The sequence below is a fragment of the Aphidius gifuensis genome, linkage group LG2 (assembly GCF_014905175.1).
Source record: "Aphidius gifuensis isolate YNYX2018 linkage group LG2, ASM1490517v1, whole genome shotgun sequence".
Taxonomy (NCBI): Eukaryota; Metazoa; Arthropoda; class Insecta; order Hymenoptera; family Braconidae; genus Aphidius; species Aphidius gifuensis.
In genome coordinates, this window is record NC_057789.1 from 19801815 (window position 1) to 19822822 (window position 21008).

Below are 21008 nucleotides of genomic sequence, written 5' to 3' on the forward strand. Positions count from 1 at the left end.
AACCAGTACAAACATCAACCAATAAAATTCAAATCCAAACCAAGGCAATACACTCCTCGAGCATCAACACAGGTGACGAGTCAAACAACCAAGAAGTAATAATGGTAAACTATTCAGCTGGTCGATTAAAGAATTTTATAGATAAGTGGGCAAAAATTACACGAGATAAATATATCCTCCAGTGTTTAACAAGTTATAAAATTCCATTCAAAACGATACCTTGTCAACAAGTTAGTCCAACTGAATCATGTTGGACAAGAGAAGAATTTATAAAAATGGAGAAAGAAATCAATAACTTATTAAATAAAAAAGCCATTGTTGAATGTATGGATACTGATGGACAGTTTATCTCGTCGTATTTTTTAGTACCTAAACCAGATGGTTCCAGCAGATTTATCATTAATTTAAAGAAACTAAATAAATTCGTTGATACAAAACACTTCAAAATGGAAAACATTTGGTCAGCCAAAAGCTTGTTAATGAAACATGGTTTCATGTGTACTGTGGACTTGAAGGATGCATACTTTTTGATTCCGGTCGATAAGGAACACCAAAAATTTCTTAAATTCAAATTTAAAAACAAACTGTATCAATTCACGTGCTTACCATTTGGGTTGTCCACAAGTCCATATGTATACACAAAAATCATGAAGCCAGTTATCAATAATCTGAGAAGTAAAGGCATCTTAATGATCATATACATTGATGATATTTTAATAATAAATAAAAATTACAAATCATGTGAACAAGATGTCTTTAAAACTATCAATCTGCTGGAACATTTGGGTATGTTAATTAATTATAAGAAAAGTTCTTTGATTCCCAACAATAAATGTAAATATTTGGGTTTTATTTTAAATTCAATTGATTATTCACTAGAATTAACTAACCGAAAAAGATCACAAATAACCAAAATGACGACCCAGTTTAAAGAGGGTCATCAATACAAAATCAGAAACTTTGCTATATTGTTGGGAGTATTAACTGCAGCATCTCCTGCAGTTGCATACAGCCGAACATTTTGTAAAAGACTCGAAAGACAAAAGTTCTTAGCTCTAATATCTAATGATAATAATTATGAGTGAAATATAAAAATTACAAAAACGACAGTAGAAGATTTAGAATGGTGGAAAAGAAATGTAAAAATGGGATCAAATCCAATAAGAACAAATGAATTTAAATTGGAAATATTTTCTGATGCCTCTCTAACTGGATGGGGAGTCAGTTGTAATGGTAAAAGTACACAGGGTTTTTGGAGTAATGAGGAAAAAAAATATAGTATTAATTATCTAGAGTTGATGGCAGCTTTTATTGCAATAAAAATATTTGCATCACAATTAAAAGAATGTGAATTATTATTGAGAATTGATAACACGTCAGCCATCTCATATATTAACAGAGCTGGTGGAGTACAGTTTCCACATTTAAGTGAGTTATCACGAAAAATATGGAAATGGTGTGAGGAAAGAAAACTTTGGTTGTTCGCCTCATACATAGCATCTGTTGATAATATTGAGGCAGACACAGCATCAAGAATCACCAATATTGATACTGAGTGGGAATTAAATAACAAAATTTTTAAAGAAATAGTTAAAAAGTTTGGTAATTTTACAATAGATCTTTTTGCTTCTAATTTAAACAAAAAGTGCACTCGTTATTGCTCCAGATTCCCTCAACCAGATGTTCTGGCAGTAGATGCTTTTGCCATTTCATGGGAAAAAGAAAAATTTTATAGTTTCCCCCCATTTTCACTCATCTTGAGAACCATCAATAAAATAATAATCGACAAAGCTGAGGGTGTGTTGGTAGTGCCACTTTGGAACCATGGTACCCTCTGTTTCAGTCACTCTTAAAACAAACACCATTGATTATTCAACCAAAAGAAAATAATTTATTATCACCTTGCAGGACCAAGACACACCCACTGGCACCCCGACTATCTCTGATAGTAGGGAACTTATCAGGACAACTTTTCTAAATCAAGGTTTTGATGAATCAACAACTGACACCATGATAAGTTCAATAGCACCCACTACGTTAAAACAATACTGCAGCTCTTTAAAATTTTGGAATGATTATACAATAAAAAATAAAATAAATGTCTTTTCACCAACAGTACCAGAAATTATAAAATTTTTGGATGAACGTTTCAAGGATGGTGCAAGCTATGGCACCTTAAATTCAACTAGGTCAGCAATCTCATTAATATCAAATAATAATGTTGGAAAAAACCAGCTAATCTCAAGATTCTTGAAAGGGGTGTATAATAAAAGACCAAGTAAACCAAAGTACTCAACTACATGGGATACAACACCAGTATTAAAATATCTTGAAACAATTCACTCTTTGAAAGACCACAACCACAAGGTGGTAGCTGAAAAAGTTGCAACTCTATTAGCATTAACAACTGCTCATAGACTGCAAACTCTATCCTTAATCAGAGTTAAAAATATAATGATATCAAAAGAATCAGGCATACGTATAAAAATACCTGATAAAATCAAAACATCAAAACCAGGTTCATATCAACCAGAACTTGTGCTACCATTTTTTAAAGATAAACCACAACTATGTGTAGCAACAACAGTTATAGATTATTTAGAATACACAAAACCAATGAGAAATAAAGACAATGAGAGACTACTTATCTCAACTATGAAACCACACAAAGATGTTGGTCCTCAAAAAATTGGCCATTGGATTAAATCATCTTTAACAAGAGCTGGAATTGATACTGAAAAATTTTCAGCATACAGCACCAGCTGTATCATCAGCATATGCAAGTGGTGTTGACATAGACACTATTCGTCGCACCGCTGGTTGGTCAGAACATTCAAGTACATTTGCAACCTTTTATAATAGACCAATCAAGCCAACGTCAAAATCATTTGCCTTATCAGTTTTAAGTAAAAAATAAATAATAAATGAGCATGTGTCTTATCAATCTTAAATAATAATAATAATAATAATAAAAAAAAAAAAAAATTTTTTGTGTCACCAAGTTTTTTATTTTATGCTCTAAAAATCTACCAATTATCAAATCATCGAGAACGAGACGTACAATATAATTGAAGAATCAAACGAGCCCGCCGAAGGCGGGCGAAGTTTGATCATAATTATATGTAACGTCTCGTTCGAAGATGATCCAATCCCACCCAGAAATTCCCACCCGGGATCATCATCATCATCAATAAAAAACCTGGTCTAGGAAAAAATTTTCCTTGCTTCCTTGTTACAGAGAAATCTCTAAAAATATGACAATATCATAACCGGAAGCCGCAATGTAGGTAATGGGTAAGTTACCAACGGAGCGGGGGAAAATTTTAAAAAACATAAGCTAAACATTGTGGAGTGTAGCAGACAAACGCTACTACCAATTATCAAATCATCTTCGAACAAGACGTTACATATAGTTATGATCAAACTTCGCCCGCCGAAGGCGGGCGAAGTTTGATTCTTCAATTATTTTCTATTGACATATTATTTGATAAACATGTATCAACAATTTTGTTATATTTTGTTGATATAACATCAACTTGTTCAGTGAATGTTGCATTATTTGTTTTTTTAAATGAAGTTAAAGTCTCAAATTTTTTCCTTTAACAACATTCAATGATTCAGAAAAGGTATTATTATTTTTTTTTTGCCCAATACATTTAACGATTTGGACGGAAAAGTAATATTTGTATTAGTAAGAGTTTTACTGTGAAAACTATAGTCAATTTTACCATTTGAATTATCCAAATAATCTTTTGAAGATGGATTACTTCCAGGAACATCACTAAACATACTTATTTGCATCATTGATTCAGTTAAAATTTGATAAAAAGCCATTGTTAAACAATCACTAATGTCATTGTGAATATTTCAATCCATTGTAAATTTATTATTGTTCATTTCGTTTTCATCAATTTTATCAATATCTGTTGTTGATGTATCTAAAAAAAAATGGTCTTAATGTGTTCATAATTGTTGCAACCTCAGAATCAGGTGTTAAATTGATAGAAGAATTAATACTATTTGATTGTGACATATTTAAAAATGGAACAAGACTTTTTTGACCATTTGATAATGACGATAATATTAATAACGTGCCTGACACTCATGGTCTCAACATTGCTGACACATGTTCTTTGTCTTTTTGATTTCTATTATCATTTTCATTATTTATTTTTATTGATGATTATTGTCGATAATTTAATTTCCAAACATTATTACTCGTTGGTAATGTTATTTCCATTATTAATTCCAAATTCATTCTTCCATTTTTTTGGGTCTCTCAAAAGTTCTTATATCAATTGTTTTTGTTGTATCATTTGCCAAATCATTAAGTGAACTTACTGATAAATCTTTTCTTAACCAAGCTTGCAGATCTTCGACATTTGATGATATTCTGTCACTCACTGACAGCAACCATCTTTCATTGTCATCAAAATTAACATGTGATATATCAATTTTACCATCGAGAGATTCGTTGATAATGATGTCTTGGTCATCATTGTTTTGAATATTATTCACTTTATCTGACATTTTATGATTATTAATATTTGTAAAAACTTACTTAATAGTTTTGCATCACAAAAAGATGAACAAGTCAAAAATAGTATTTAAAAATATGATAGCTTTTCTGCTCTATAGACAGATGCATCTGGCAGCTGATTTAGATATTCAAAAATAAATCCTTCTACATATAACTCAATATAAAATAAAAACTCATTAAACTTGATGAAAAGGAAAATGAACAATAACAACAGCATGTGACTTGGAATTATAGCTTAAAGCAGCTTAAAAAATCATTATTCAATTCGCGCCATCGATGCGATATTGAATACTGTAAATATACCTAAAAGTTTTTTAACAACATTTACTATTCTTGCTCCATTTTATTTTTATTATGAATCGCTCTGGACCTGGAAGCAATTATGCTTTGTGTTGCTTCGATTTGATTTCATTTTATAATGTTTATCAGAATGCCCTAACTTTTGAGAGAAATTTCAGGAAAAACGCAATTTCTGGAACTGCAATAATCCCAACAACATATAGCGCGCGCACCATCGATGCAATATTGAATACTGTCCTGATATGAAGGTTCTTTCACACCATTCTACTATTCTTGCTCAATTTTATTTTAAAATGTTGTCAAATTGCTCTGGACTTGGAAGCCATATTGCTTTGATTTAATTTTGATTTCTAATGTTTGATAGAGCACCCGTATTCAGAGGATGATCTCATTAGGGCGTTTTTTTTCCGATTGTGGCGTTTGTGAAGCTTTTCTATATGAAATCTATATAAAAAAAATTTTTTCAAGCGCCATCAGCGGAAAAAAAGCCCTAATGAGAACAATTTTGCCCCGAGAATACGGGTGCTGACTCTTGAAAGAAATATCAAGGAAAACGCAATTTTTTTGAAATTGATTTTAAAGTTTAAAAAAAAAGTATACATCTAAAAAATCTGTTTTTTTTTATTAAAAAGTTTGATATTGATTTAATAGAATGATCAGAAGACAAAATAATTTTATCTGATCAATCATATTTTAAAATAAGTTCCCAAGGAATTGGAGGGTTAGGGTTAGCTCTATGCCGATAATATATAGGCACGGTAGTTCTCGTTTCCTCGACTTTTTTTTTCATACTTGACGCGAGGCACTACCGTGCCTCTTGATATTAGTAACATTAGCACACCTGATGAGCAGGATTCGCGCCTCTATCTTAACGACATATGGCGCGCACACCATCGATGCGATATTGAATACTGTACTGGTATAAATAAAGGTTCTTCCATACCATTCTACTATTTTTGCTCAATTTTATTTTATAATGTTGTCGAATTGCTCTGGACTTGAAAGCCATAATACTTTGATCTGATTTGGTTTTATAATGTTTGTCAGAGTGCGGTAAGGTTTTAAAGAATTTCAAGAAAAACGCAATTTCTGATAATGATTTTGAAGTTTAAAAAAAAAGTATACATCTAAAAAATCTGTTTTTTTTTTATTAAAAAGCTTGTATTGATTTATAGGATGATCAGAAGACAAAATATTTTTATCTAATCTCAATCATATTTTAAAATAAATTCTCAAGGAATTGGAGGGTTAGGGTTAGCTCTATGCCGTGTATAATAGGCACGGTAGTTATCTCGTTTCCCCACTTTCTTTTTTTTTTTCTCATACTTGACGCGAGGCACTACCGTGCCTTTTGATATTAGTACATTAAACACCAGCACCCGTATTCAGAGGATGTTCTCATTAGGGCGTTTTTTTTCCGATGGTGGCGTTTGTGAAGCCTTTCTATATGAAATCTATATAAAAAAAATTTTGTCAAGCGCCATCAGCAGAAAAAAAAGCCCTAATGAGAACAATTTTGCCCCGTGAATACGGGTGCTGATGAGCAGGATTTGCGCCCATATCCCAACGACATATGGCACGCGCACCATCGCTGCGATATTAAATACTGTAGCACCATTGATCCGATATTGAATACTGTACTCATATAAATATAGGTTCTTTCACACTATTCTACTATTATTGCTCAATTTTATTTTATAAGTTTGTCGAATTGCTCTGGACTTGGGAGCCATAATGCTTCGATCTGATTCGGTTTTAGAATGTTTGTCAGAGTGCGGTAAGGTTTTAAAGAAATACCCTGGCGGAAATGGTGAGCGAGAAGCCAGAGGAAAACTATATCGCTTTTGTCGCCAAAGCCAGAGCAAAACCAGAGCAAAGCCACAGATAATAAATACAGAATATTAATGATGTTAAAAGTAAATTTGTGCTTTTTATGGATATATTATTCGAATTGAATTATTAGTTAACTTATTTTAAGCAATAATATTGATGTAGAAAGATAAATATAAGTGGAACAAGTAATGTAAAAGTTGACAGATTTTGACGTTTTGAGGTTGACTTCAATCGGCTAAACACAAAAATCCCTAGCGGGAAGCAATAGTAAATCCAGACCTTTTCCAGAGTAAAGCCAGACTTGTAAAAAAGACATTTATTAATGACAATAGCAATAATTATTAATAAATAAAAATAAATTAATGAATTTCAATGAATTTTAGAGACTTTTTTATTGTTAAAATTAATTTTTCGTGGAAAAAAAAAAAAAAAAAACACATCAATCTGTGGCAATACAAAAGCCAGAGGAAAGCCAGAGCAAAGCCAGACTTGTAAAAAAGACATTTATTTATAACAATAGCAATGATTATTGATAAATAAAAATAAATTAATGACTTTTAGAGACTTTTTTATTATTAAAATGAATTTTTCGCGAAAAAAAAAAAAAATAAAATGATCATACAGTTGCTGAAGCAACTGTGCCTTCCCTGCGGGGGGAATTTTAATTTTTTATGTAATATATATCGAAATTCGTGACTACAAATTTATTTCATTCTCCATCGTTACAATGATTATTGTTACAACTAAAATTTATTAAGTTTTCATTCATTTTGCTTGTTCCTTCTAATGGGTCATCTTCATGTCCAGAATCGCTTTCTTCTAACCTTTTAAACTCTCTGTTTTTAGTCATTTTGTTGTACCATGATTTTAGCCTGTCAATGTTAAATATTTATTACAAAATTGTCAAGTTCGATTGTATTCATTTTATTTACTTTTTTCCCTCGGTTGAATCAGGATTTAACGTTTTAGTTGTTGCTGAAGTCGTCGTTATATTTTTAATTTTTTTATATTCATTTATTTTCAATTCCTTTAATGCTATCACATCACCCTTTTTTCCCTCGAAATTTTCTGCCTCTTCATCCATAGGATTAGTTCAATCTGAAATATATTTTCTTTGGTAAATTTAATATCATTATTCAGTTTAATCAAACTTTTTTTCATTTAAATTTTATTTTACTTCATAATTACTGTCGTCTGCTAATTTTATTGTTCTTTATTTTAATAACCGTCCTGACATTGCATACATAAATTCTACTTCATTTACTGCTATTATGATTGCGATGATATCTAAATAATGTCATTATTACTACTGAATAATTTTCTTTTTTTTTTTTTTGTTTTTTGCTAAAATAATTTTACCTGCAAATGAATTAATTGGTAGATGTACGATTTCTTGTATTTTTTTAAACTCGAAATTAATTTTTAGTGTATTTTCATTTTCCTCATCGTCTTTGAATTTAATCCTAATATTTTCCTATAATTATCGTATTTTTCTTTATATTCAGTGATTTTTCTTTGATATTTTTCTATATTTTTCTTTATATTTACTGATATTTTCCCATATTTATCGTTTTTTTCTGTATATTCAGTCACTTTTCTATATTTTCCTTTATATTTAACGATCTTTTTTTTAATATTTTCCAATATTTTCATTTATATTTACTGATATTTTCCATATTTATCTTTCTTTTCTTTATATTCAGTGACTTTTCTATATTATTCTTTATATTTACTTTTATTTTCCATATATATCGTATTGGTTAAGATTAAGGGACTTAGAAAATTTTTTAGGGGGGGGGGGTGTCTACCATGGTTGGGGGGTCCAGAAGAAAAGCGAAAACAATAGGAAATTAAAATTCCCTAAAAACACATCAATCTGTGGCAATACAAAAGCCAGAGGAAAGCCAGAGTAAAACCAGACAAAAGCCAGAGCAAAGCCAGAGCAAAGCCAGACTTATAAAAAAGTTATTTATTTATATCAATTGCAATAATGATTAATAATTAAAAATAAATCAATGAATTTCAATGAATTTTAGAGACTTTTTTATTGTTAAAATTAATTTTTCACGGAAAAAAAAAAAAAAAACACATCAATCTGTGGCAATACAAAAGCCAGAGGAAAGCCAGAGGAAAGCCAGAGTAAAACCAGACAAAAGCCAGAGCAAAGCCCGAGCAAAGCCAGATTTGTAAAAAAGACATTTATGTTCCGGGTCGAACCACTTTGTTTTTTTGTTTGTTGAGATATCACATCTTTTTGTAAAGTAAAAAATTTATTTATTTATGCTGTTAAAGTAGTTTGGAGGTTATTTCGTGAATACAAACAAATAATAACATACTGCAGTGCAGCCAAAATATAAACATTAAAAAAAAGAGAGGTCGCAAGAAAGAGAAGAGAAGTAATTGTAAAGTTTTACCTACTGAACGGAAGAAATCTGGTCGATTTGATAAAAACGCAAAGACCGTAAATGTCAATTATGTTTCAAATAGATATTACTGCAACGAAAAAATCTGATTTTTCTTCTAGAAAAAAGCCCGACATCGATTTATGTGAACATTACCAAACCTCAGCAACCTCATTCAACTCTATCATATTTTAAATGAATTTCTAAAAGATTACAATAAAAAAAAAAATTCTGCAAAATAGAAGTTTCCTTCTTGCAAATAATTTTCTTGAATCATAAACAAAACGTTCTTGATTCGTGAAGAATATTTCTTATTTTGAGAAAAAAAAATTTCTCGAATCGAGAGGTCTATGTCATAATCCATGACATGTACGTCTTGTTCCATGAAACATTTGTCGGAATTTTAGAAGTATCCTTCTTGAATTATGACGAAAAGTTTCTTGGTTCAAGGCAATATTGTCATATTCCAAGAATATTTATGTTATGATTTTAAAAGTATCCTTATTGGATTATGACAAAAAGTTTCTTGCTTCAAGGCAATATTGTCATAATCCAAGAACATTTATGTTATGATTTTAGAAGTATCCTTCTTGGATTATGACAAAAAGTTTCTTGCTTCAAGACATTATTGTTTTTTAACAAGAAAAAAAGGATTGAATAATTGAATAAATAAAAAAAAAATTTAATTATTGTAATTAATTCCAATTTGTTTTTTTTTTTTAATGTTGCAAAAAATAAAATAACAACGGGTACACATAGCAACAGATAAACAAAATAAAAAATTAATTAATTAAACAAAAATAAATGGATTATTATAAACAGCCAATCGAATAGTTCAAAGAGAGGCTTCATTCTCCTTTTTATAAGAAAAAATCTGATAATATAAAAAAAATTAACGTGAATGAAACAAACATTTTATAAGATAAAAAAAAAAAATAATAATAATTCAATTTTTTATAGAATGTTTGTTTTATTTACGTTAATTTTTTTTGCCTCTTGATACTGTGACTCTCTTCGTACTAGTGATGATTTTTTCAATTGCTTCTGACGATTCCGTCTCGTCAAGAAACTTTCACGTCGAACTCAGAATGTTTTCAAAATAACTTTTAGTAAATAAGTTTTGAGGAGACTTAAAATAAATAAAACTTTATTTAAGAACGTAGAGGCCACTAATACTAATTGTATTTAATTTTAGAAATTTAAACAGAAATTTTGGAGTGTTTAATTGTTAAAACGTATTTTTATCAGACTTGAATAAAGAAGTGTAAAAAAAATATATTTCATAAGTCAAGAAGACTGTCAGAAATTGCTCATCGTTATCGTAGTAATGTGCTATAATCTTGATAAAAAGTCTGTTTTAAGTACGAACTTATAAAACTATTGTAACTATGTTAAAAAAAGTTTGAGATCAAAAGAACCTATAATAGTTACAAACTTTGAGTGACTATTTCAGAAGGAAGTCGTTCATCTTCTACAATAAATACAAAAAATTGTGAGAATTTGTATAGTAAAACAGAGCTATAGTCTCTCGTTTTGATTTTTCAAATGACTAAATATTACTGTCTATCAGACGAAAAATTCCTAGTCAGGTCGACACAATCAAAACGTTACTTGATCTATTGTTGGATGAAACACCCATCAAATTTTATCAAATCTGACCAAAGAAAAACTAAACGTGTTTTTGAATATTTCTTGAGAATCGGTCATTTTGATGACACTGGTCACTGAAATACTCGATTCCTCGTAAAGTTGACTGCTTTTTTTCTATTTCTAGGCGTCGTATGTGATAGCCTTTAATTTATCATTGTTGATAATTCTACGAAACTTGAAGTGTTCATAGACATATTGTTGTAAAATCTATGTTTCTTATATAATTCTTAATCGAAAATTCCATATAACAAACATACATCGTTGTCGACCAATCGGTCAGTTTATGACAAGGGTCATCAAAACTCACGATTCATCGGTACTGTTAAGAAAAATAATTCGTTGTTAAAAACAAGGTTTGAATTAATGTTTAAGTTTTTTTTCCATAAGGCTTTGGTACAGGTGTATAAACAGTATACATTGCATTTAGTTAAGAAGATTGTTAAAATGTGCTGAATTTTTTCGAAGTAAGGTACTTTTGATAAATAGTTCGTTTTTAGTACGAACTTGTGTGCGTATGTTGAGAAAGTTTGAGATTAGAAAAGCTTGCAATAAATACGACCTCTATTTAGGAACGGAAAAGTAACTTTTTTTGATGGGAGTTGCTTCTCTCTCATATTTTTGTAAGATCTATGTTTCCTATATAATCAACAATTAAGAAATTCTCATAACGGTCATGCATTATTGATGACGAATCGGTCATTCTGATGACACAGGTCATCAAAACTCACGAGTTATTGGCACTGTTAAGAAAAACAACGAGTTGTTAGAAACAAGGTTTTAATTAATGTTTGAGATGTTTTCATTCTAACAGGCTTCGATGCAGCAGTATGAAAAAAATATATTGCTATTCGTCAAGAAAATTTCAGAGTTCGCTCAACGTCATCGGAGGGAAGTGATAAATTGCCTGTTTCCAGTAGGTACGTAAGTTGAAAAATGTTTAAGACCGAAAAAACTTTTAACAGTTTGTAACTCTCTTCAAGAAGGAATAAGTTATTATTCCAAACAAACGGTTTTTATACTTCGGAATACTAAACATAACAATCAGTTTTATATTCTATTAATTGAAATTACTGAGTATTACGATTCTCATCGAACAAAAAACTCCTGGTAAGGTCGGTATAATTAAAACATTACTCGATTCATTGTTCAACAAAGTACCAATCATATTTCATCAAATCTAGTAGAAAAACCCCAAACGTCTTGCTGTATCGTAAGCAGAGATCGTTTATTTTACAACGCCACATGAAACAGTGCATGCAACACAGTATACATATAGTATAGGCAACGCCACATTAAACGTTGTAGCAACACAGTATACGTATAGCATAGGCAACGCCACATGAAACGTTGCATGCAACACAGTATAGTATAGTTTGAGAGAAAGAACAAAAAAAAGGAATGCGCATAACTGAAAAAAAAACTCCAAAACGAAATTTGAAAATAATAAATTTAATATGACTCAAATAAAATAAGAATTAAATGGTCAAAATATGTAAAAAAAAATTAGCGTGTTGCGAGTACGCGCGGGGGAAGTGAAACTTCTTTCGGAGTAGTCGCATGTCACGCTGAATAATAATAATAATAATAATAATATTAATACTGACAATAATATTCAAATATAAATATTATTAGTTAATAATAATTATTAGTATTTATATTTCGAATATTATTATTATAAATTTTATTATTTATATCGTCACATTAATGGAAGAGATGCGTAAGTGCCATTTTAGGGAATTTTTTTTTTTTCTAAAAGAAAAAAGGCGTAAGTGCAAATTTATAAATTTTCGGACTTTGCATCTAATTTTAAGACTTAAAGAAAAAAAAAAGGGCATATGTTCAGGGGGGAATCGGTAAATTCAGATTCTTGGCACCCAGCGATGAGGGTCATGCCCTATCTTGGATTATGCCATTCTATTGCTCTTCGGTAGATTCAGTTTTAGCTTTCTCGTTTTGGCTAGTTTTGCCAAGTCAAAAAAAAGTAAAATAAGGGACTTAGAATAATTTTTACTTTTTAATTAATAATAAGCTAGATTTTTTCCTTAGCTAGATTTTTTACTTAGCTTCAATTATAGCCAAACACAGATTAATTTTTCCCTCAGCTACATCTTTTCCTTAGCTAGATTCTTTACTTAGCTAGATTTTTTACTTAGCTTCAATTACAGCCAAACACACAATATCTACATAATTTTACCAGCTTAATTTTTTCTTTAGCCACATCTTTTTCTTAGCTAGATTTTTTACTTAGCTAGATTTTTTACTTAGCTTCAATTACAGCCAAACACACAATATCTACATAATTTTACCAGCTTAATTTTTTCTTTAGCCACATCTTTTTCTTAGCTAGATTTTTTACTTAGCTACATCTTTTACTTAGCTTTAATTATAGCCAAACTCACAATATCTACATAATTTTAATAGCTCAATTTTTCCTTCAGTTGCATCTTTTCCGTAGCTAGATTTTATACTTAGCTACATTTTTCACTTAGCTACATCTTTTACTTAGCTTTAATTATAGCGAAACACACAATATCTACATAATTTTACCAGCTCAATTTTTCCTTCAGTTGCATCTTTTCCTTAGCTAGATTTTTTACTAAGCTACATCTTTTACTTAGCTTTAATTATAGCCAAACACACAATATCTACATAATTTCACCAGCTTAATTTTTCCTTCAGCTACATCTTTTCCTTAGTTTTAATTATAGCCAAACACACAATATCTACATAATTTTACCAGCTTAATTTTCTACTTAGCTAGATTTTTTACTTATAGCTGTAATTGTAGCCAAACAATCAATATCTAGCTCATTTTACTATCCAAATTCATGAGTAAATTGTGAAGGTTTAATCTGAATTTGGCTGTTACCGAGTTCGCTCCCAAGCCGGATTAAGGCCTAAAAAAAATCCGAGTTCGCTCCGAAACGCGATATTTTGGCTTACGAGTTCGCTCCCATCGCTCTCTTTCTAATATTACCCTACTTTCGTTTTAGGTACCCCCTCCTTTTACATTTCCCTTCACATTAAGGCTAAGTAAAAAATCTAGCTGAGTAAAATAATGTAGATATTGATTGTTTGGCTACAATTACAGCTAAGAAAAAAATCTAGCTAAGTAAACAATCTAGCTAAGAAAAAAATCTAGCTAAGTAAAATAATGTAGATATTGATTGTTTGGCTATAATTAAAGCTTGATCTTGAGTATAACAATGGGAAATAGCGAGCTAGAAAAGTGGAGGGGGAACGGTAGGGGAAGCGTATGGAGCGAACTCGGATTCTTCATTCTTTTAAAACGGAAGCGAACTCGAATGTACCAGTTTGCCCGAAAAATTTAATCCGCTTATTTTTTGGGCTTGGGAGCGAACTCGGCAATTGCCTTGAATTTACCTACGTCCGTTCAGGGACTTATGCCCTTTTTCCATTCTCAAAATCATTTTTAATAAAAGATGAAGATTTGTAATTATTTTTATGTTTTTCTTATTAATAATAAATTATTTATAATTATCAGTAAACAATCAATAATTTAAAAAATTCTGCCATTAAATAAATTTCAAATAAAATTGAAAATACGCCCTTCATCTTTTATCAAAAATTATTTTGATAACGGAAAAAAAGCGTAAATCCTTGGACATTACGCCCTTTATCCTTTAATGCGACGATATAATTAATACCATCGACATTATTACTAATATTATATTGATATTATTGTTAATCATAATATTATTGGAGTTATTATTATTTATAATAATAATATTCATATATAACCATAGTATGAATAAAATAGTTGTTTCAAATATGTTTCGCACCACGTATCCAAATATACCACGATAATTTCACAAGGGTTGTAAGGCCTTATGTTTGATACAGGGCTATCAAAGGATGTGGAGGATAGGTTGTAACTTGAAATAATAGGAATAACACTTTAAATAAATCCAAACACTGTGGCTTAAATTCTATTAATATTCACTTTATTATTTCACTAAAATTATAATTAATTGTATTATATATTGTTTATTGAGTTGACTCTAAAAAGTGTTGTCATGGACAGACACTACTATTTTATATTGTAAGTATAAAGAAATTCTGTTGTACGCGAATCAATATTAATTAGAGATGTTACGTAAACGAGTGTTGAAGAGCAACTGATTTCTCAGTTTGTTGAAAATTGTTAAGTCCAAAAATGGGTGTATCCTTAGTTAAAAAATTAGTTTTAATTGGTCAAAAATTAGTTCAAGAGAGGGTAAAAAACTAGGTGTAGGTGGTGGGATTTTTAGACATAAAATTGGGCCTTGTGTGGTCCAAAGGGTGACATAAAAAATACCATGTGTAAACAAAAAATATAGATTTTACGACCGGAAAGTCCAAGACGTTTTCATGAATTTAGTTTATTTTTAAAAAGTTATAAATTTACTTTTTTATTGTCGATTTTACGATCATTCTGTGTATCGAAAATACGTTAGTGCAGTTGTTTGACAGATGTGAGATTTTCTCTAATTCTTGACAAATAATGTTTTAAAAAATATGTTATAATAATACCAAAGAGAAACTTGAGTTTATGGTTTTATTTGTTACGTGATTTTTACTCAAAAATCTATGCATGAGTTGACCATGTGTGGGAATATTCGAGTTTGTAAAAAGCTATTAAAAAGTACATGAATTGAATCGTTGTTTAAAATATTTTAGAAAAAATATAAACCAAAATTGTTAGTCATATGTTATTTGAAATTGTATGATCTCGTGATCTAGCCATAAAAAAAACAGAGTAATGTTTAAAACTTATCAACTTATTGTATTTTGTTTAAAAAATAAAAAGAATAAAAATCTGGTCAGTCTGGGACCGACAGACATGTGGTTCGACCCGGAACATTCTCCCCCCGTTGAGAGGTCGGCCGATCAACTTAATATCTAGAACAGAATAAAAGTGTTAGTAAATGTAAAATTAATTTATTCTAATGTTGTCATTCTGGGTCACAAGGAACCAGGGGTGCTATTTTCTTGACGTTGCGTTTGTAGGTAGACTTTGCTGTTTTGATGGTGACCGTACGGACAATACCATCCGTCCCAGGATGCGTCTCGATGATTCGACCCAATGCCCAATGCATAGGTGGAATGTTGTCTTCCTTCAATAAGACTACATCGCCTATTTCTATATTGTTGTTGTCTTTGTTCCACTTACTGCGGTTGATCATCTCGTTGAGATATTCATTGTGCCAACGTTGCCAAAATTCTTGTTTTATTTGTTCGATCAGTTGCCATCTAGACAACCTGTTCATGGGTATGTTGTTGTAGTCATGATCTCTTATAGTTGTAAGAGCATGTCCAATTAAAAAATGTCCAGGTGATAACGCTGTGAGATCGTTTGGATCACTTGATATAGGCGTTAATGGACGAGAATTTAAAATTGCTTCAACTTCAATAATTAGTGTATTAAATTCTTCTTGTGATAATAAAATATCTGGTTTAATAACCCTTTTAAAATGATGTTTAAATGACTTTACTGCGGCTTCCCAGAGTCCGCCAAAATGTGGAGAAAGTGGTGGCGTAAAATGCCATTGAATTTTTCTTGTGTTAAAAAATTCTTGTAATTTATTTTGTGCATCGTTTGATTTTAATTGATCTTGTAATCTAATTAATTCATTGTTGGCCCCTATGAAATTTAAACCATTGTCTGAATAAATATCAGTCGGGTAACCACGTCTTGCTACAAATCTTTTTAAAGCAGCAATAAAACAATCTGTAGTTAAATCACTGACCATTTCTAGATGTACAGCTTTGATGACGAGACATACAAAGACTGCTACGTATATTTTTACCTTTATTCTATTTCTTTCTTTCTTTTCTTTGACTAAAAAAGGTCCACAAAAGTCAACCCCAACTATTGTAAATGGAATTGCTTCATTAACTCTTGCTTTTGGTAAATTACCCATCAGATAATCAATTGTACGAGGCTGTGCTCGTAGACATGTTGTACAAGTGCGTATTATTTTACTCACTTGATTGCGACCATCAATCGGCCAATATTGTTGTCTTACAGCATATAATGTGGCTTGAGTACCAGTATGCAAGTGTACTTTATGTTCATGTTTAATTATTAATGAAGTTACATGATGATTTTTAGGTAAAATGATTGGATACTTTTGATTGTATGGAATAGAGGCATTTTGTAATCGCCCTCCTACTCGCAATAATCCATTTTTATCAATAAATGGAGTGAGTTTAATTAATTTACTTTTTTGATTTAATTGTCTTTGATTTTCTAGAATTTTTAATTCATCAAAAAATATTTCTTTCTGTACTAGTTTAATTATTGTATTAGTAGCATATTCAATTTCATTGATTTTTAAATAACCAGTATTCTTGTTGTTTGTTTTCATTCGCAGACAATATGCAATAACATTTTGTAATTTATTCCAAGATGAATAACGAGTTAAAATATTGTAATCATTTTTATTGTTTATATTTACTTGTGTTTGTGCTGCACTTGTTGTAATTGTGTTGAGACATGTGTTGACCTTGAGCTCAGGTAGACTGCAACCCTCGGTCATCTCGAATTTCGGCCAGCCATCTGGATCTTCACACAGCCAAGACGGCCCATGTTGCCATGTTGTTGTTTTGATGAATTCTTCAGGTAGTTGACCTCTAGAAATCAGGTCAGCAGGATTGTCATGTGTACGCACATGGCACCATTGTGTTGTTTTTGTTTTTTCTTGTATTTTGGCAATTCTGTTTGCCACGAATGTTTTCATAACACTTGGCTCTTTTCTTAGCCAGTGTAAAACAATTGTAGAATCTGACCACAAATATGTGTCATCTATTGTTATGTGTATTGCTTTAATTATTGTTGTATAAAGCGAAGCAAGTAATAATGCTCCACATAATTCCAATCTAGGGATTGATAGTGTCTTGAGAGGAGCTATGCGCCCTTTGGCACACAAAAGTTGTGTGTAAACTTTACCTTTTTTATCAATGGACCTGAGATAAATACAAGCCCCATATGCTTTTTCACTGGCATCACAAAAGCCATGTAATTGTATACTTGTTGTATCATTTAATATTGTATGTCTTTTAAAAGATAAATCATTTAAAAGTTGTAATTGGTTATAAAATGTTAACCATTCATCTTTAATTGGTGATGGGACAGGTTCATCCCAGTCAATGTTTATACTCCATAATTGTTGCATAACTATTTTTGCTGTCATAACAACTGGACCAAGAAGTCCAAGAGGATCAAAGATTTTTTCAATTTCAGAAAAAATTTTGCGTTTTGTAATTTCGTCAAACGTAATTGTTTTAACTGTGTAAACAATTGTATCTGTAGTAGATCTCCAGTAAACACCGAGTGTTTTTATTGCACTGGAGTCATTAAATTGTAATTGTAAATTTTTGTTAGCCTCTGGAAGGCCTTCTAATAGTCTAGGCTCATTGGAAGCCCATTTGCGTATATTTAACATACCTTGTTGTAATAAAGGAATTAATTCATCCCTCAATTTAATTGCTTCTTCAAGTGTTTGTGTACCAGTTAAAAGATCATCGACATATAGATCTCTCTTGAGTATTTCTGATGCTATAGGAAAATTTTCTTGTTCATCATCAGCTAATTTATGTAGACATCGTATAGCTAGGAATGGTGATGGAGCAAGACCAAATGTTACAGTATTTAATTCATATGTTTTGATAATACCAGACGTATTTCTCCATAAAATACGTTGATATTTTCTATCTTGTGGACGTACTAAAAATTGTCTGTACATTTTCTCAATGTCACCAGTCAGTACGTACTGGTGTAATCTAAATCGAAGTAGTAATGAGAAAATGTCTGTCTGTATTGTTGGACCAACATGTAGCAATTCATTGAGCGAATGACCCTTGGAACCCTTGGCTGAGCCGTCGAACACGACTCGTACTTTTGTTGTTTGGCTTTCTTCTTTTATCACTGCATGATGAGGTAAATAAAAACCATCTTCTTGTAATTGTTTATCTGGTACTTCAGACATGTGACCTAAGTCTAGGTATTCTTGTAGTACAGCGTTGTATTGTATTTTTAGTTCTACATTATTTTGTAATTTTCTTTCAATTGAATTAAGCCTTTTTATTGCTGTAATTCGTGTCTCTCCAAGTTGATCGACAGATTGTTTGAATGGTAAGGCGACGACGTATCGGCCTTCTTTGTTTCTTGTAACATGTTGTAGAAAATGTTCTTCACATGCTTGTTCATCTACTGTGAGATGACTTGTTTCTGGTATTTCTTCAATTTCCCAGAACTTAGCTAAATTGAATTGTGTGTCTGATGCCAGGTGACAAGACACTTGCTTTGTTGCTTTGTTTGTAGGTGCACTACCTCCGATGACCCATCCTAATTTTGTCTTTTGTAAAAATAAATCAGGGCCACCAGATTTAGACAAATCTATTTGTCCTTGTGTAAATAATGACATGGTAACACCTGCTCCCAATAAAATATCAACTGGAGCAGGTTGATGAAAATTAGGGTCTGCTAATTTCATTGTATTAGGAATTTTAATATTATCTTTATTAATTATTTGATCAGGTATATTTTCCGAAATTCTTGGAACTGTCAGAAAACTTAATGTTCTTTCATATTTTGTGTGACAAGATTGAATTGTGGTACTTACAACATGTTTAGAAATTGTTGAAGCTGTGTTCAATGCACCAATTGAGATTGAACATTTCTTTTTATTTAATTTAAGTTTACTTGCCATACTTTCAGTCATAAAATTTGCAGTTGAGCACGTATCAAGAAGACATCGACATTGTATTTTTTCTCCGTCAATATTGAATACATTGATGAGTGCTGAGACGACTAATACACTTGTTGTTGAGTTGACTACAAATGCTATAGGTCGTCCTGGATGTATACTACTATGCTGTAGTCATATTTGTTTGTTTACATCTGCTACTGGAACAGATGTTGTGTTGGCCTGGTCAGACTCAATGGTCGTTGGCCGATGCAAAAATGTATGGTGTTTTTTGTCGCAGGTACGACACCCTGTTGACTTGCAATCTTTGACCCCGTGCCCTTTTTTCAGGCAATTCAAGCATAATGAGGCCTTGATTGCAGCCTTATATCTTTCTTCTTGTGTAAACTTTTTGAATATCTCACAACTATATACAGAGTGTGTCTCGGAACATATTGGACAGACACGTGTAGTAGTTGTTGTCAATGATATTCCACCTTTTTTAACTTGGGGTTTTTCACCCTTTTTATTTTCATTTGTATTTGTTTCTTCTTTCAAAGCAAAATTAGCACATCTTGCTCGTTGTTCCAAAAATTCTAACAAGTCGGAATATTTTGGTATTTCATGAGAATTATGAGTCATTTCCCATGCAAAAATTGTATCTTGATTTAATTTTAATAACATAAAATCAACTAGTGCTATGTCCCATGCATTATGTTTAACTTGTAAATTTTCTAATGCTTTAATACGTTGTCTAAATGTATCTACTAACTCACCAAGAGCTGCAGGTGTATCTTTTTTCAACTTTGGATAATCTCGTATTATTGACCAATGTCTGTGAGTCAAAAGACGTTTATCTTCATATTTGTTTTTTAATATTAACAATGCTGCATCATAATTATTATCATTGATTTCTAAATGTTTTATAAGTTCTAAGGCCTTGCCTGTAAGAACATTTGTCAAGTGATATAATTTCAATGTCTTGGACAATGAATTATTGTTGTGAATTACATTTTTAAATAAACTAAAAAATGCGTCAAACTTATCTTGTGTACCATCAAACTTTGGAATATGTATTTGTGGAACTGGAAACATTGTGTTAATGTTATTATTTGTATTTGTCGAACTTGTATTATTTGCAATGCTAGTATTGCGTAACAATTTTGTTGCTTCAGCAACAGCTGAAAAATACGAGTTTTGAATTGTAAGCTTCTCTGGAGCTTCTGTTTCTTCATCAATTTCTTCTAATTGATCTTGTATATCCTCGAAAACATAAAAACGTTCTCGAAGTGTTTTGAGCACTACTTCAAACTCGTCTGGATCAAATCGATCTTGATTAAGTTTGATTCTATCCATTCTTTTTGTAAAGTCTGTAATTGATTTTTTAAACATCCCACGTTGTCTGTGAAGATTTTTAACTTTGTCTTGTAACGCTTTGTCACTTGTTTCAACCATTGTAAATAGAGTGCTGTGACTCTCACTATACTTAACTTCACTAAAGTCACTGGTAAATATTCACTTGGTGAATCCGGCTCGAAGGACCAAAAAATGTATCGCACCACGTATCCAAATATACCACGATAATTTCACAAG

The 21008-nt window shown here is 31.1% G+C and overlaps 1 protein-coding gene across 1 annotated transcript; it reads right to left on the reverse strand.

The window, feature by feature from the left end:
- Nucleotides 1-4254: 4254 nt before the first annotated feature.
- On the reverse strand, nt 4255-20870 carry LOC122850490. The gene is made up of 6 exons (XM_044149629.1): nt 20471-20870; nt 19881-20272; nt 18884-19604; nt 17072-18769; nt 15988-16894; nt 4255-4417 (listed from the first exon to the last, which is right to left on the reverse strand). Exons 1-6 carry the CDS (start codon nt 20868-20870, stop codon nt 4255-4257), a joined length of 4281 nt encoding a protein of 1426 aa, XP_044005564.1.
- Nucleotides 20871-21008: the final 138 nt, after the last annotated feature.

Bases quoted from the DNA above. Each gene is read 5' to 3' on its own strand.
- LOC122850490 (XM_044149629.1), bottom strand. From the start codon at position 20,870: ATGGTTGAAACAAGTGACAAAGCGTTACAAGACAAAGTTAAAAATCTT. The intron at 20,273-20,470 runs GTACACAAGATA...ACAAATATGAAG, and splicing joins ACATATTCCAAAGTTTGATG to ATAAACGTCTTTTGACTCAC. The intron at 18,770-18,883 runs GCCGATACGTCG...AAAATAATGTAG, and splicing joins TGTTACAAGAAACAAAGAAG to AACTAAAAATACAATACAAC.